The sequence below is a fragment of the Belonocnema kinseyi genome, chromosome 10 (assembly GCF_010883055.1).
Source record: "Belonocnema kinseyi isolate 2016_QV_RU_SX_M_011 chromosome 10, B_treatae_v1, whole genome shotgun sequence".
NCBI lineage: Eukaryota > Metazoa > Arthropoda > Insecta > Hymenoptera > Cynipidae > Belonocnema > Belonocnema kinseyi.
The window spans coordinates 62,677,358-62,692,559 of NC_046666.1; the positions used below are offsets into that span (position 1 = coordinate 62,677,358).

The 15,202-nt window shown below is 28.5% G+C and overlaps 1 protein-coding gene across 1 annotated transcript in view; it reads left to right on the forward strand.

The window, feature by feature from the left end:
* The window catches only part of LOC117182252, a 48,159-nt gene that overhangs the window by 3,161 nt on the left and 29,796 nt on the right, over positions 1-15,202 (forward strand). Inside the window, exons 2-5 of the mRNA XM_033375360.1 lie at positions 1,837-2,098; positions 7,868-8,012; positions 10,601-10,800; positions 13,878-13,984. Coding sequence (XP_033231251.1) covers positions 1,837-2,098; positions 7,868-8,012; positions 10,601-10,800; positions 13,878-13,984 — 714 coding nt within the window. The remainder of the gene's footprint in view (positions 1-1,836; positions 2,099-7,867; positions 8,013-10,600; positions 10,801-13,877; positions 13,985-15,202) is intronic.

Genomic DNA, 15,202 nt, shown 5'->3' on the forward strand with positions numbered 1-15,202 from the left:
GTCACTTTGGTTTGGAAAGAACTGTAAAGAAGAGACCGCGTATGAGACCCTTTCAATTCGTCAACCTGATCATCTCGGACATTTTGTGTCAAGTTTGCGCAGGCACAAATATATTTTGGTAATAATCTATAACTTAAGAAAACATGTCCGCCTGGAACCAACAAAGAACACATCAGCTGATGGATTTATTGCGTGTTTAGCAGAATTTGTATTGACTTTGGAGCCCCTAAGCATGTCATAACCGACCGCGGAACTTGCTTCAACTCCGATAAGTTCGCTGACTTCTGTGCTACGCATGAGATTAGATATTCCTTAAATTACCCTCAATATGCATAAGACAATGGACAAGTGGAGAGGGTGAACCGCACCCTGATCCCGATAATACAAATAATTCTACAAAAATAGAATGGACGAGATTGGGATTGTCACCTAAAGGTAATTGCTCGAGATCTTGATGAATCAGTAAATAAAACGAGTGACAAGAGCCCATTCGAGTTACTGTGTGGGTACTGTCCACGACACGACGAGGGTGTTTTGATAAACTTGACTGAGCACGAAGACTACCATGATCCGACTGTCCTTCGTGAAGCAGCTCAACAGAGAATTCTGGCCGGACAAGAGAAATTTAAGTAGCGCTATCATCAAAACCGTTATCGGAATATTTATAAAATTTTCCCTGATAATAATTACGGAGTTGCGGACCTAACAGTGGAGAAATCTGGCCGTCGGTATGGCAGTACCTCACATGCTACTCAGCTTCAACTTTAGACTCCACGGTTGGAACAAGAAGAATCAGATTTGCAAGACGATGATCGATTCAACGTAGATGAGAACGAGTGCTCTCGAGATGCAACATCTGAACAAAAGAATTAGCAGCTTGACGAAGACGAAATTGAGCCCACCAAAGATCATTTGGGAATAATTGATCCAGGCGAAGTTGAGATGCTGAGAATACCAGTTAAGCCTGCAGGGGCTGATTCGCACAGAGTGACCAGAAGTTGTCGTGTTGTCCGGAATTCTGATCGCTACGGGGCACCTGTGGTTTACTAACTTGAGGTCGAGTTATCAGAAGGATGGCCAAGTGTTAAAGACTCAAATATTACGTTGAATGTTTTCTTAAAATGGACTACACCTAACTCTCGGTTTAGTTTCAGTGTCGGGGATTGCCTGCAAATAGCCTTGGAACTAAAGTAGGGGAATCAAAACGTAAAGAGAGTCAGGGCCGTTGAATCAACCCTTCCAGTGCGAGAGTTGCAACCGCTCTCATCCTGCTCCCCAAAGAAACTGTGTGGGTCAGCAGTACTAGGAATAACTAAACCGCGAGGAACTAAACCGATAGTTGAGTGTATTTCTATAAATTTTTATTGAAACCCGGAAGTTGAATTAAAAAGAATGCTTGTAAAACGAATATTAGGTACGTGTACCGCAAGTAGAAGGCACGGAGAGGAATTCTTGACTGAGCAATAGAGTAAGTACGTTTACCAGATAAAGAGTGGCGTGTAAAGTCTGATCATTGTCATTAAAAACACATTTCTCTATGAAATTCGGCGTATTTATTGTGCCCTGAGCGTGCAAGAATTGTATTGATAACAATTGAAAAAATACAGGATTGAAAATAAAAAACCACCCTTTTTAAACAAAATTCTTACGCTTGGTCTAAAAGATTCTCTGATTCAAAAAAAAAACCTTTCAATTAAATTTTATTATTTTTTAAAAATTAGAGTAAAATTTAAGCGTACCACTTGGACTATTTTCTTTTTGGTTGGTCGTAATATTATTTGGAAACAATTTTGCCGACATTGATAATTTAATGATATTTTTAATATCAATTTTCAGGAAATGCAAACTGTTCTTCGTGAACCTGTATGTGTGAGAGTTAGTGGCGGAAAACTAGATTTCCCTAGACATGCTTCTTTCGCTGCGATAAAAATTGTTACCTGGTGGGAGGCAGAATTCACTGTAGCCTTCAAAGGTCCATCTGGCCTTAGTTCTGCCATTCAAGATAATGATTCACTTAATGAGAGTGAGGGTGTTATTAAAAATATGCAACCACCCGAATTTATATTATTGGTTATCGATACATCTGAGCAACTAATAGGTATTGATTTTTTAAGCATTAAATTCATTGGGGGCCGTATATACGTAATTTATGGTTTTCAGAAATAATAATTTGTGTGACTTAAAAGTAATGGAATTTTTTATATTTAAGATAATACATGCTTTGCGGGTAAAGACCTATAGATTTAAATATTTAGACATATATAATGTTCTTCACTTTTGAATTGTTTTTTTTTACTTTTTGAATTATGAAATTTAAATAAAGTGCGTGAATTTAACAATGATGATGTAGGCTTATGTAACATTGCATGGCATTCGGTAAATTTCATCCTTCATGGTTGATATTCATAAGTATGAAAATGTACATTGTTAATTCAATTTGAAGTTATGTTTTACTTTATCACTCACATTAATGGGAGACATAAAGATAAATTGCATTTGGCTATTTGGCTAGTTATTGCTAGTAGGATTAGACAGGGTGGCTAAAAATTTAAGTTTTAAAATTCCCTGATTTTTTCTGTGCAAATTTTTAATTTCATTTTAATTTTTTAATATTTTGATTATAGGATATTTTACAAGATGAATAAAAACATATTTTAGAATCAAATTAAAACATTTCAAATTAATTTTTTTTAAACAAAAAAATTCTTTTATACCATAAAATATGACTACTTAACAAAATACTTGAATTTTCAACAAAATAATAAAACTTTCAACCTAGAAAGACTAATTCTAAACTCAACAAAAAAGTGTAATACTTAGTTGATTTTCAACGAAAAAAAAGATAAAATTTCATAAAAATAAAAAAAAAATACTTTAATAAGACGAATTTTCAACATATAAATATTTGGTAAGCATAAAAGAAAAAAGTTCATTTAAATTGTTGAATTAAAAAAGATCAATTTACAACAAAATAGTTAAACTTTTAACCAAAGAGATGAGTTTTCAGCTAAGCATATGAATCTGCAACAATAAAATCATTTTTCAATAAAGTGGTTGAACCAAAATTTTGAAAAAAGTAGTTAAATCCTGAAACAAAGAACATTAATTTTAAACTATACAGTCGCATTTTTATCTAAAAAAGATGCAATAATTTCAACTGGTACAGACGAATTTTCAAATACAAAAGACCAATTAAAAAAACTTGAATTTTTAGCCAAAAAATATTTTAATTTGACTTTTAAATATCAAAATATGAGATTCTAATAAGAAGTAAATTTTTTACTTAGATACTTGAATTTTCAACCTAAAAATACGAATATTTAAGAAAGCAGTTAAATTCCCAACCACAAGTGCGAACTTCTAAAAAAACACTTTCGCATTTTCAACCAAACAATTGAATTTCTATCGAAGAAATATTATTTTTTATATTGAATTTAATCATTAAATTGGTAAATATATTATTATTATTTTTTCTTCTTTAATAAAATAGGATTTTTACATTTTATGCGATTTCTAATAAAAAAGATGAATTTTTTAAATTAGAAAGACAAATTGAAAAAAGTTAACTTTTCAACAAAACAGTTGAATTTTCAGCGAAAAAGGACGACATTTCAATAAAAATTTTTAATTGTGAAGCAAACAGTGCCATTTCAAAAATATTTCAATTGATTTTTCCACAAAAATTATGAATTTGTAGCAAACAGTAAATTGTTTACGAAATAGTTTAATTTTCAACAACACACTTGAATTTTCAATTAAAAACAATGACCTTTTAACAAAATTGTTGAATTTTCAAGCAAACAGTTACATATTTATCCAAGTAAGGTGCAGTTTAATTTTTTTATCCAAAAAAGGTGCAATTTCTACTAAAATAAATGAATTTTGTAAAAATGCCTGCTGCGCCGGTACATTCTCATTGCGAGATCGGAAATTTGGACGCTTACATAACACTCTAATGAAAGAGAATGTAATTAAAAATATAAATTAAAAAAAAAGTTGAATTGCTATAGTGTCAAAATTTGTCAAGTGGGCCACTTTTTTGTATGGGTTGTGATTTTTCTTCGGGAATGCGTGACAAGGTAGTTTTAAACAAATAAAATTGACCTAAAACATTTTTGCAAAATTTTCATTTTTTGAGTCGTGATTGTTATTGGACTTTTTTAGCATTGTTCTCGTTATTAATTTTTTTCTCCCGATCGGTACAAACAATCGCCATAATTTTTGGCATGTTTCGTTAAATATGTTCATTCTATAAAATAAAAATCATTTTCACATTGTTGCATAAATATTGATGAAATTAGAAACAATTTTTATAAACAAATAGACTTTGTTCTAACTTCTCAATTGATTTCAATGTTTTAGTTGACTAATTACGATAGCTCGTTTAATTAAGAAGATTTTGGTGAAAAAAAATGAGGGAACTCATATATATGGTTTCCAAAGTTGTGCAGTTAATTTAAAAAACCAAGAGTCGTGTGAAAAAAGTAAAAACAGCTCTATTCGTCTCGAAAATATCTCGGTGTGCATTTTTTGTTGAAACAATTTGTTGAACAATTACGTCATTTGTTATCTTTCTGCAATTGTTATAAACAGGAATGCAATGGTTCACTTGGGTTTTCGATCCGATGAATACTTTGTTTATAACAATTGCAGAAAGATAACAAATGGCGTAATTACTTAACAAATTGTTTAAACAAAAACACAAAAAATGCACACCGAGATATTTCCGAGTCGAATCCAAAGGTGATTTTACTTTATTAACATGACTCTTAGTTTTTTAACAATTAATTATACAACTTTGAAATCCACATCTACGGGCACAGAGCAACACTGCGCTGAACAACAAATGATCTTATTGATATGACTCTTAGTTTTTAAAAAATAAATTAAACAACTTTGAAATCCATATCTGTGGTAAACTTCAACGTCGTGAATAAAATGGGGCCCGGTCGATACTACACATATCGGATCTACACGTGATATGAATTCTGCACATTACGCGTAAACGTCGAGTCTACACATGTAAGTCTACACATGCAAGTCTCCACGCTTAACTCTACAACTTTTTATAAAAGAATTTTTTAAGACTGTACCAGTTTTCGCGTATCTCACAGTTTTCAATATGCACAGACTATAGTTTGCAATAAAGTGGCTAACACCTATTATTATAGAACTCTCATTTATAGATATCATTCGTATTTAATCTTTAGCTGCATAAAACAATATCGCCGTTGTGCATTCACAGGGAAATAAATAGAGGATTTTTTTGCAGACAATTTGCATTTCAACGTGTAGAATTTTTAAATGACGGAATGTAAAATTCAAAAGAATTAATGTGCACTTAAATGGGAAGACTTTCACATGTGAGATTAATGTGTACACTTCATGTGCATAGTCTCAGGTGGTGAATTAATGTGTAGAGTTGATCACCTTAATATCATGTCTACACGCAATGTGTAGAGTTGAACAACGTGTAGATTCGATATGTGTAGTATCGATATCCAGCCGAATAAAGGACGTCGCGCGGCATGGAGCGCGGAACGTCAACACGAACACACGCACAACTTTTGATGATATGCGAGTTCCCTATTTTTTTAAACAAAATCTTCGTAATTAAACGAGCTATCGTAATTAGACAACTAAAACATTGAAATCAATTGAGAAGTTAGAACAAAGTCTATTTGTTTATAAAAATTGTTGCTAATTTCATCAATATTTATGCAACAAATGGTAAAATGATTTTTATTTTATAGAATGAACATATTTAACGAAACATGTAAAAAATTATGGCGATTGTTTGTACCGATCGGGAGAAAAAATTAATTACGAGAACAATGCTAAAAAAAGTCAAATAACAATAATGACTCAAAAAATGAAAATTTTGCAAAAATGTTTAAGGGCAATTTTACTTGTGTAAAACTACCTTATCACGCATTCCCGAAGAAAAATCACAACCCATACAAAAAAGTGGCCCACTTGACAATTTTTGACACTATCCAAAAAGGATTTCCGTTTACTTTTTAACATCAAAATATGAATTTTATTCAAATTGTGTAAATTTTCTACAAAAAAGGTTGATTTCTCAACCAAAAAAAAACTTTTTAAGAAAATTATTGAATATTTAAATATATAATAAAATTTATAACCAAAAGGATAATATTTAGGAGGAAGCAAGAGCAAAAAAACAAATAGATTTAGAAATAAAATATGGATAAATTACTAAGAAGAATATTATGTCAGGGTTACCGTAAAACTTTATTTTTTAAATTTCCTCATTTTTCCTATTTTTTGTTGAAAACTTAAAAATATATGAGTATATTTAGTTTATTATAAAGATAGTTAAAAAATAAAAGATTCAAAAACATTTTTTTTCAAATTCTCTGAATTAAACCTCTAACGTCCTCAAATTGTTAGATTTTTCAATTAAATTTCTGTGCAGCAATAAGCGAATATAATTATGAAATTAGCAATATTAACAATAATTTTTTTTTACCAAAAAAAATTGCTTGAAAAAACTGGCTTTTATTCATAAGTAATACCGTTATACTTGAGAAAAATATATACTTAAATGAATATACAAGGTAATATTTATAAACAATTTATATAAATAAATATTTCAGTGTATTTCAGTGTAGTTTCAAACACTGATTTCTTACCCGAATGCCTTATATTTTGTATAACATATGTAGCTAGTAATTACTTATCTTCAATAAACGCTTATTCGTTAAAATATTTTCCTTTCCATCCGTTTTGTTGGAATCAAGCTAATAGTGATATTTCATCAAGGTTTTTAGCTAATAATAAAATGTATAATTTTTAAGAACAATTGATTAAATAAATACGCAACCTGAAAAGTTTTTTTACTTCAGTAAGTACTTTTTCATTCCAAGCGTTATAATAGTACATTTGCATTGATATTTTAATAAAAAATTTTAATGAAAATTGAACATTTATTATTATTTTTATTCAATTACAAATCTGATCCAACATTTAGATCAAATATTAATATTGAATAGCTTTCAAGAAAGCTTAAGGGCTACATTTTTCTTACTTATACAGTTGAGTATTTCTTTAATAAATTATTTATAACAATTGTAAACTTAATCATTTAGTTCACTTGTTTAATATGTTTGTTAGAAACAATTCAATATATTTGCTGTTTAGAATTTGTTCGTGGTTGAAAAGCATTCTTGAAATAGTTTCAAATGTGTTCAGGGGGATAGAGGAGATGAAGAACTAGAGAAAAAATTGAATATTTGTTGATAAGATTGTTTATAACAATGTAGTCGTACATTAAATTAATTATGGTTGTTCCTTACGTATATCTTCATAAATTTTGATTAGAAGCTAAGGCGTTTAATTAATTTCCTTTTCTAGATAAAAATTCATATTTTTGGAATTGTTAATGTTGCCATTACAATTTATTATACATTTCACTCCCGCTATAATATTGGTTTTGTGCATGGCATTGGCCTTCAGTATAAATCAAGGGAATCAAAGCTTGAACAGGCAGGGCCACCTGAATCATTTCTGTGAGATTCGGACGCATGACGCAACCTGGTGCAACTAATGCACTTAGAGTGCGGTCCTCAGGCTGTTTGTCACACTTGACTTAGCGCTCCTCCCTTTCGGCCGCGCGGCTCTATTCATTTCGAAACTGCTAAAGCCATCAGGTCTAGGAATAGCGTAAACTAGGGGCCCTTATATCGGGAGTTGAGTGTATCTGTCGTACATTGTGTTAAATTGAAAACCCGAGTGATTGGAGGGCTATAGAAATGTAATTCGACGAATTTATAAAAAATTCGACATCCATGAAGAAATAGAGCTCGTAGAGGATTATAAACAGTAAATTCCTGATTTTTTTCAGAACATTTGCACATGCTGATTCAAGAATCTTTGGATCATGCTGATTTGACAGTTTTGACAGCAACTTTGGGAGCCGCAGCTTTGATTCGAAATTGTCTTTGGTGTTATAGTCAGAGAGCGAAAGAAAAAGTTCCAAGTGATTCGAGGTCAGAGTATCATATGTTATAGAAAAAATTATAATTATTATTATATATAATAATATACCATTCATTAATTCTGTCCCCATTGTGCCTTTTCATATCATGTCAATGTGACAGTTATTAGCAATTTTTTAAATATTTTGTAAAATTTTTAGGATTAGTTCAAATTTTCGAGCGACTGAAAATGGTCAGTAGGGATGATAGGAAGGGGAAGTTGGGATAATAGGGTGTAGAGGAAGTAAGGGATGGGAAAGTGAAGGAAAGTCAGGGAAGGGGAAGAAGTGAAAGTGGGGGGGATGGAAGGAAATAGGGGAAGTGAGGATAAATCAGGATACGGAAAGTGATGGAGGAGAATTAGAGAAAGTGACGGGGGAATTTGGGAGGGAAAGTAGGCGAAGTAGGAGCAATGAGATGAAATGAGCGACGGGGAAGTAGAGGGAATGAAGGAAGTGTACATGAGGAGAAGGGACGTAGGGGAAATAAGGAGCTATGGGTGGAGTACGTGTAAATGAGGTGAAGTGGGAGGAGTAGAAATAAACGTGAGTAGATAAGAGGAAGTAAGGAGAGGGCCGAGTAGAGGGGGAAGAAGCTGTGCAAGTGTGAATTGAGGGGTGAGAAAGTATGGAAGGGGGTGTTATAGTTTACATTGCTCCAATTATTATTTCAACTCTACCAAAATTTAATTTCTTTTTGAATTGCTATTCAAATATAATATTATTGTTTTTCCTTGCTTCTCCATTTATTATTTTGACCTCTCTATTTTTTTTTAATTGTGAGAAACAATCCCGGAATACCGGATAAAAGAACTCAGCCCTAGTCTTTATATATTTATCAATTTGTTGATTTTATGTTAATTGTTACATTTCTTCTTATTATTTCTTGTGAAATTTTTTATATTCTATTCTGTTCCCAAATTCAATACATTTTTTATTCTGGTATATCTTTTGGTAAATATTTATGTCAATATTTTACATTTTTAACCAATACTTAGATAAAAATGAGTTAATTTCAAAACACGTGATTCCAGAATACTTCAGGTTTCAAGGAAGTCTGGAGTTGTTTAATTTTTAACGCTTTAAGTTTAAATTAATTAATTTTTTGAGTATTTAATTATAAATTTGACCATTTTAAACCTTTTTTAGAATAATTAAACTTTGATGCTTCTCAATTTAAACTTTAATTTTTCATATGGTGAAAGCTAAAATTATTTTTTTTTGACAGAAATCGGATTTTACAGTAAAAAATTTTATTTTTAAAGTAATTATTTTTTACTAAAAATTTAACTATACCATTTTTGCTTAATTTTTATTTTATATTAATTTATTTGGTAGAAAACTTATCATTTTTTGGGCTGAAAATTTAACTACTTTGGTAGAATATTGACATTTTTAGGTTGAAACTTCAAATATTTTGTTAAAAATTCACATTTTAGGCTGAAAAATCATCTTTTTTATGTAGGAAATTTATATTTTTGGCCAATTTAAAATTCTATAATTTCACAAGCTTTGATTTTGTAAGATTGAATTTAGTTTTTAATTTTAAATCCACACATTTAAAACACTTTTAATTGAAGATGATTTAAATTCATAAGTTAAAACATTTAAATTATTTAATTTTAAACGTTTTTGAATTAGAAATCTTACACTATTGACTTCTTTTTAATAAAATTGTCGACTTTTTAAATTTGTAGTTTGACATTTTTTAATTTATTAATTTCAAATACTTAAATTTGAAATTATTTAATTTCTAAAACTTTTATTTAAAAATGACTTCAAAATCGTTTTATTAACCTGAACTAAATGTTTTGACCTAAATCATCTTTCTGTTTGGTATTTTTTAATGTGACTACTTTTTTTTGGTCTGCTCTTTTCACGATTCATTGAAAGTAATAGCTTGAAAGGGCTTTCTTGTTTGTTTGTTTTTTAATAAAAAAATAAAAAAATGGTGCAACTCTGTGCGTCAATATTTTCGTTTTTCGGGACGCGCCCCTCCATTGAAAAGGAGTTTTCTCTGAGGTGGTTGCTGAATTTAGTAGGTTAAAAAAATTTTGCGTGATAAATTCAGACAGTTTCGTATGTCTCTTGTAAAATTTGAGCTTTGGAAATGACGCCCTTATATCCTGGGACAGCCGAGCTATTGTTTCAACAAACTTTTGAACTAATAATTAAAAAAAATTTAATAATGGATTTTCAAATTGCTCATATTGTCAATCTTTGGAAATAAAAATCATTTACTGCTAGTAATTTACAATATTAAACAAAATATTACTGTTGACTTCTTGCTTAAAAAGTAAGAAAATAAAAAAAATATATTTACAAATAACTGATAAAAAGTTAGTTCTAAAAAAAAAGTTTATATTTGTAGGGGCAATTGAAAGTTTCCGAAAAAAACCTATTAATGATTTTTTTTAAACGATGTTTTCAGATCGAAAATTGTATTTATAAATAAATAATTGTAACTCGTTAAAATACAATTTTTTCATCGTGCCTCGAAAGGGAGAGACTACTTAATGAATTCCCTTGAATAATAAATGCTGAATATTTATTTTTTAAGTAAATTAAAAATTAAAAAATGTTGTCTTTACTTTTTAATAGCGAGAAAATATATAAATGCTACAAATCGTTTCAAGAAATGTCAGAGGCGGTGGCTGAAAGACTACTCGACTTACATTGTCGTTTGATATCATTGTATGTTTTGAACGAAGCTGATTCTCTTAATTGGGAAAGTGAGAAATCATTTTTCGAAAAGGAACGTTCTTCTTATGTAATACAAATGTGGTGGCTTTATATGCAAGGTAACATTTAGATACTTGTTCATTTTTATAACATAATACAAATTTCTTATGACATTAAAAACATGAGAAGTTGGCATCCTAAAATAATCATTGATATGCACTGGATGAGTTGTCACTAAAATAAATTATTATAGAAATTTTAATATAGACTTAACAAAAATTAGAATGGTATATTAAAAAGGGCTTCTATATTTACGTTGTTTAGAAAAATGGGAAACATTTCAGAAATATTTTGCATATTACTTGCAAAATATTCGCAAACCCGTGATAAAAATTCTGTACTTGCTATGAATTCGAGAATTTGAAAATATTTTTGGAATATGCAGGTAAGAGAATTTGAAACTAGTTAGGAAAAATCAATGAAATCCAGAGAAAACCTGAAAGTGTCAGGGAATTTTCGATCAACTGAATTTGAACATAATTTTATTTAATTTTTTTTTAAATTCAGCAATTTTGTTAAAAAGGCATTTTTTAGTTGTTAAAATCTCATATATTTTGTTAGAAATGGCCTCTTTTTGGTTAAAAATCAAAAATGTTTGTTTGAAAGTCAATCTATTTTGATTAAAGATTTTTCTGTTTTTGATGTAAGATCAAATTTGTGTTCGTTGAAATATCAACTAATTAAATTAAATCTACTTAGTTTTAAGAGGACTACATTGTTTTAAATTCATTTTTTTGTTGTTGGAATTTCATTATTTTAAATTAAAAAATTATCGTTCAAGAATTTTCTTTTTTTGTTGCAAATTATTTTGTTGTTGTTAAAAAATAATCTTTTTCAAAATTGCAAATTAAACTTTTCCATGTTCAGTAGAAAATTTATCTTGTTCGTTGAAAATTCATCTGTTTAGTTCCATATTAAATTCTTTCGTTAAAAATTATTTTATTTGGTTCAAAATTAATTTTGTTCATTGAAAATTTAACAATTGTTTTTTAAGATGATAATTTACCGGTTAAAGTAAATATTTAACTATTTTGTTGAAAATATAGCCTTTTTCTTAGAAAAGTAATCTCATTATTTTAAACATTATCTTTTTGTCAAAAATTCATTTATTTGGCAGAACACTGAACGTAGAGATTTAACCTTTTTTATCTGATAATTCAACTACTGAGTTAAATATTCCGCTACATTGTTATATATTCATTTTTTTAAAATGTAATTCATCATTTCAGTAACAAAACTTTTTTTTATTGAAATTTAATTTTTTATTTGCAAACTGAATTATCACAAAAATTTAATCTTCTTGGTTGGAAATTCATCTGATGGATTGAAAGTTCAATTATTTGTTAAAAATTAAACTATTCTATATTAAGTTGAAATTTTTCTCGGTTTGAGATGAAAAAATTAAACTACCTCTGTTGAAAATTCGTCTTATTTAGTAGAAAAATGATCTCATTAGTTGAAACTTCATTTTTGTTTCCAAAAATAAAATTCTTTGTTTAAAGCGATTTCTTTTTTTTATCTGAAAACTTAAGTTTTTTATTTTTCGTGAAGAATTTATCTTTTCTATTTGAAAAATAAAATATTGAATTAAAAATTAATTCCTTTAACGGAAAATATAACTATTCCATTTTTTGTGAAAAACTCATATTTTTATATAGAACTTTAATCTTCTTGGTTAAAAATACATTTGCTCGGTTACGAATGAACTATTTCGTTTCTTATTATTTTATTTGGTTGAACATAATTTTGTATTAAAAATTTTACCATTATATTTTTTAGCAGAAATTTTAACCTTTTAATTGAAATTTTTATTTTACAGAAAATTCATCGTTTGAGCTAAAAATTTATATTTTTAATGGAAGATTATTCATTATAGTCAAAAATTAATTTCTTTGGTAGAAATTTAACTACTTTTTAAAAAGTTTAGTTTTTTGGTTGAAGATTCATAATTTCAGTACAAAAGTCGTAATTTTTTTTGGTTTAAAATTAATTTTTTAACTTGAATATTTTAATATTTTGTTGAAAATTGAACTGCTTTATAGAAAATTCGTCATTTTGACTTTCAAGTTTAAAAATTTGGTATAAAATGAAACTATGGGGTATAAAATTAAACCATCTTGAAAACATAGTTTTTTGATTGAAAATTATTTCTTCTGAATGAAAATTTAACTTCTTCATTTTTGACAAAAAATATATGTAAATTTAAAAATTATGAAATAAAATTTGGTCGAACATTGTTTAAACCATTTAGTAGAAAATTTATGTAATTTGTTGCAAATTCATATTTTTTGGTACAAAATTAATTTTATTGATTTAAAATGCAACTATTTGGTTGAAAATTCGTCTTTTCTGATATAGAAGGCGTATCTTATTTTCTGTTGTTATTAAGATTGAGATTGTTCTAATTTGTTAAGAATTCTTCTAAGTAGGAAATTAATCTTCTTAATTTAAAATTCATCTTTTTCGTTGAGATTTTTTTCCTTATTGTTTGAAAAATCTTTCTTGGTTGAAAATGCAATTCTTTTTATAATATTCCGCTTTTTTAAAATTAAAATTAATCTTTGTTGGGTAATAATTCAACTAATTTGTTGAAAAATCGTATTTTTAGTTTGATTGAACTGTTTTTCTTCGAAGATAAAAATATTGTTTAGTGAAAATATCAACTATTACACTTTTTGTTAAGAATTCATTTTTTATTCATAACTGTGCTTGAAAATCTAACTATTTTGTGGAAAACTCCTTTTTCCTTGAAAACAATTGTTTTAATTGCAAATTTCGTTCTTCTATTTTTGTTTTACAGTTTATGGATGAAACCTTATATAATTTTTGTGAAAATTCTTGTCATTACAGTGTTAAAAATTTATTTTTTAAAACAAACCTTCTTTTAAATTAACATTATTGTTCTCGTACGTGTAAGTTTTTGTTTTTATAATTTAAAATAATTAGAATGGCCTGAAAAAATGAAAAAAAGGTCAGGTAAGATCAGGGAATTTTGAAATTTGGATTTTGTAGTAACCCTGCATAAATATGACCGATAATCTCATCTATTCTTATATATTTATATAATTTGTAAATATTTATGGTAAATCCTCCAAGAAAAAACAAATATTTTAGTGGATTTCTTCGATGTCCATAGGTACAAAAGCTGATTTATGGAGTACCGTGTCTCCGACAATGGCACAAAGAGTATTTTCCGGAATGTTGAACGAGTCACTGACTATTCTCACTACTCGGTTTGTCCATGTATGTATTAAAAATATTGGTATCAATTATTTGAGTTAAATGAAAAAAGTTAAATTATTTTGTTTAAAATTAATTTTTAGATATCGAATTTTATGCATTTTCTTTTAAATATTAAATTAATAATAATATTACGTTTATTACGTGCCTGCATTTAAAACTTTTTCTCAGTGCTTCATTTTTTTAATTAAGTTCTTATGTCAAGGATAAAAATATATTTTCTGGAATATATCATTATTGTAATTTCAAAGAAAAGCTTTTATCGTTGACTTCTCGAGACGAAGCCTTATTTGTAGGATAAAGTATCGTCATGAATTCTGAGAAAGAGCAACAAAGCGCGCCCTTAAAAATACTAACATCCCTAATATTTTTTCTTAAATATAATTGGAATTTATTTTACAGTAAATCCACCATTTCACATTGCAAATAGGATTGAAGAAATTATTTTTCGAAATATTTATAACTCATATCGTCTTTATTTCTTATCCATTTTTTAATTTTCCAAATTTACTTTTCTTGTTCGAAACGTTAATTTGGGTATTAAAAGAAAATTGGAAAAGAAACCTGGTAAAGAAATTTGTAAATGTAACTTTTAAAATACTGGAATCATACTGATTTAAATCAAACCTCTTTTTATCATTTTCAAATATGTTTTAATTATCATATAAATTCGTGGAGATAATTATGTTTCTATTGTTATTTATTTAATAAACAGTTAAATTTTGTACAAAAAACAAAACAATTTTTAACGTAAATGATGAACCTTCAACCAGTAAAATAAATTCTCAATAAAAATTGTAATAGTTAATATTTTAATAAAAAAATATTTAAATTGTAAATAAAAAACAGTTGGACTTCAGTTTCCGGCATGAAAGTGTAAAGTAGTGGGAATTGTGGATGCTGAGTTTTTCTGGTATTGTGGTGAAATTTGAGGTGAGTGGATTGTGGAAGTGTGTGGAAGGGTGTGGAGGTGAGAGATCTAATTGAGGGATTGTGAGATTGCAAAGGGGAGGTAGATATTTTGGGGGATTGAGACAGATTTGTGTGGAAGTTTGTTTGGAGATTTGTGACAGGGTGGGAAGACTGTGTTGACGGATTGGTAGTAGCAGGGTTGGGTATCGACAAAGAAAGGCGTGACAGGTAACAGACAGCGACGATAGAGGCAGGGAAGATAGAAGGCGGGAAAATTTGAATTTTATTAATGGCTAGTGGAGCGAGTAT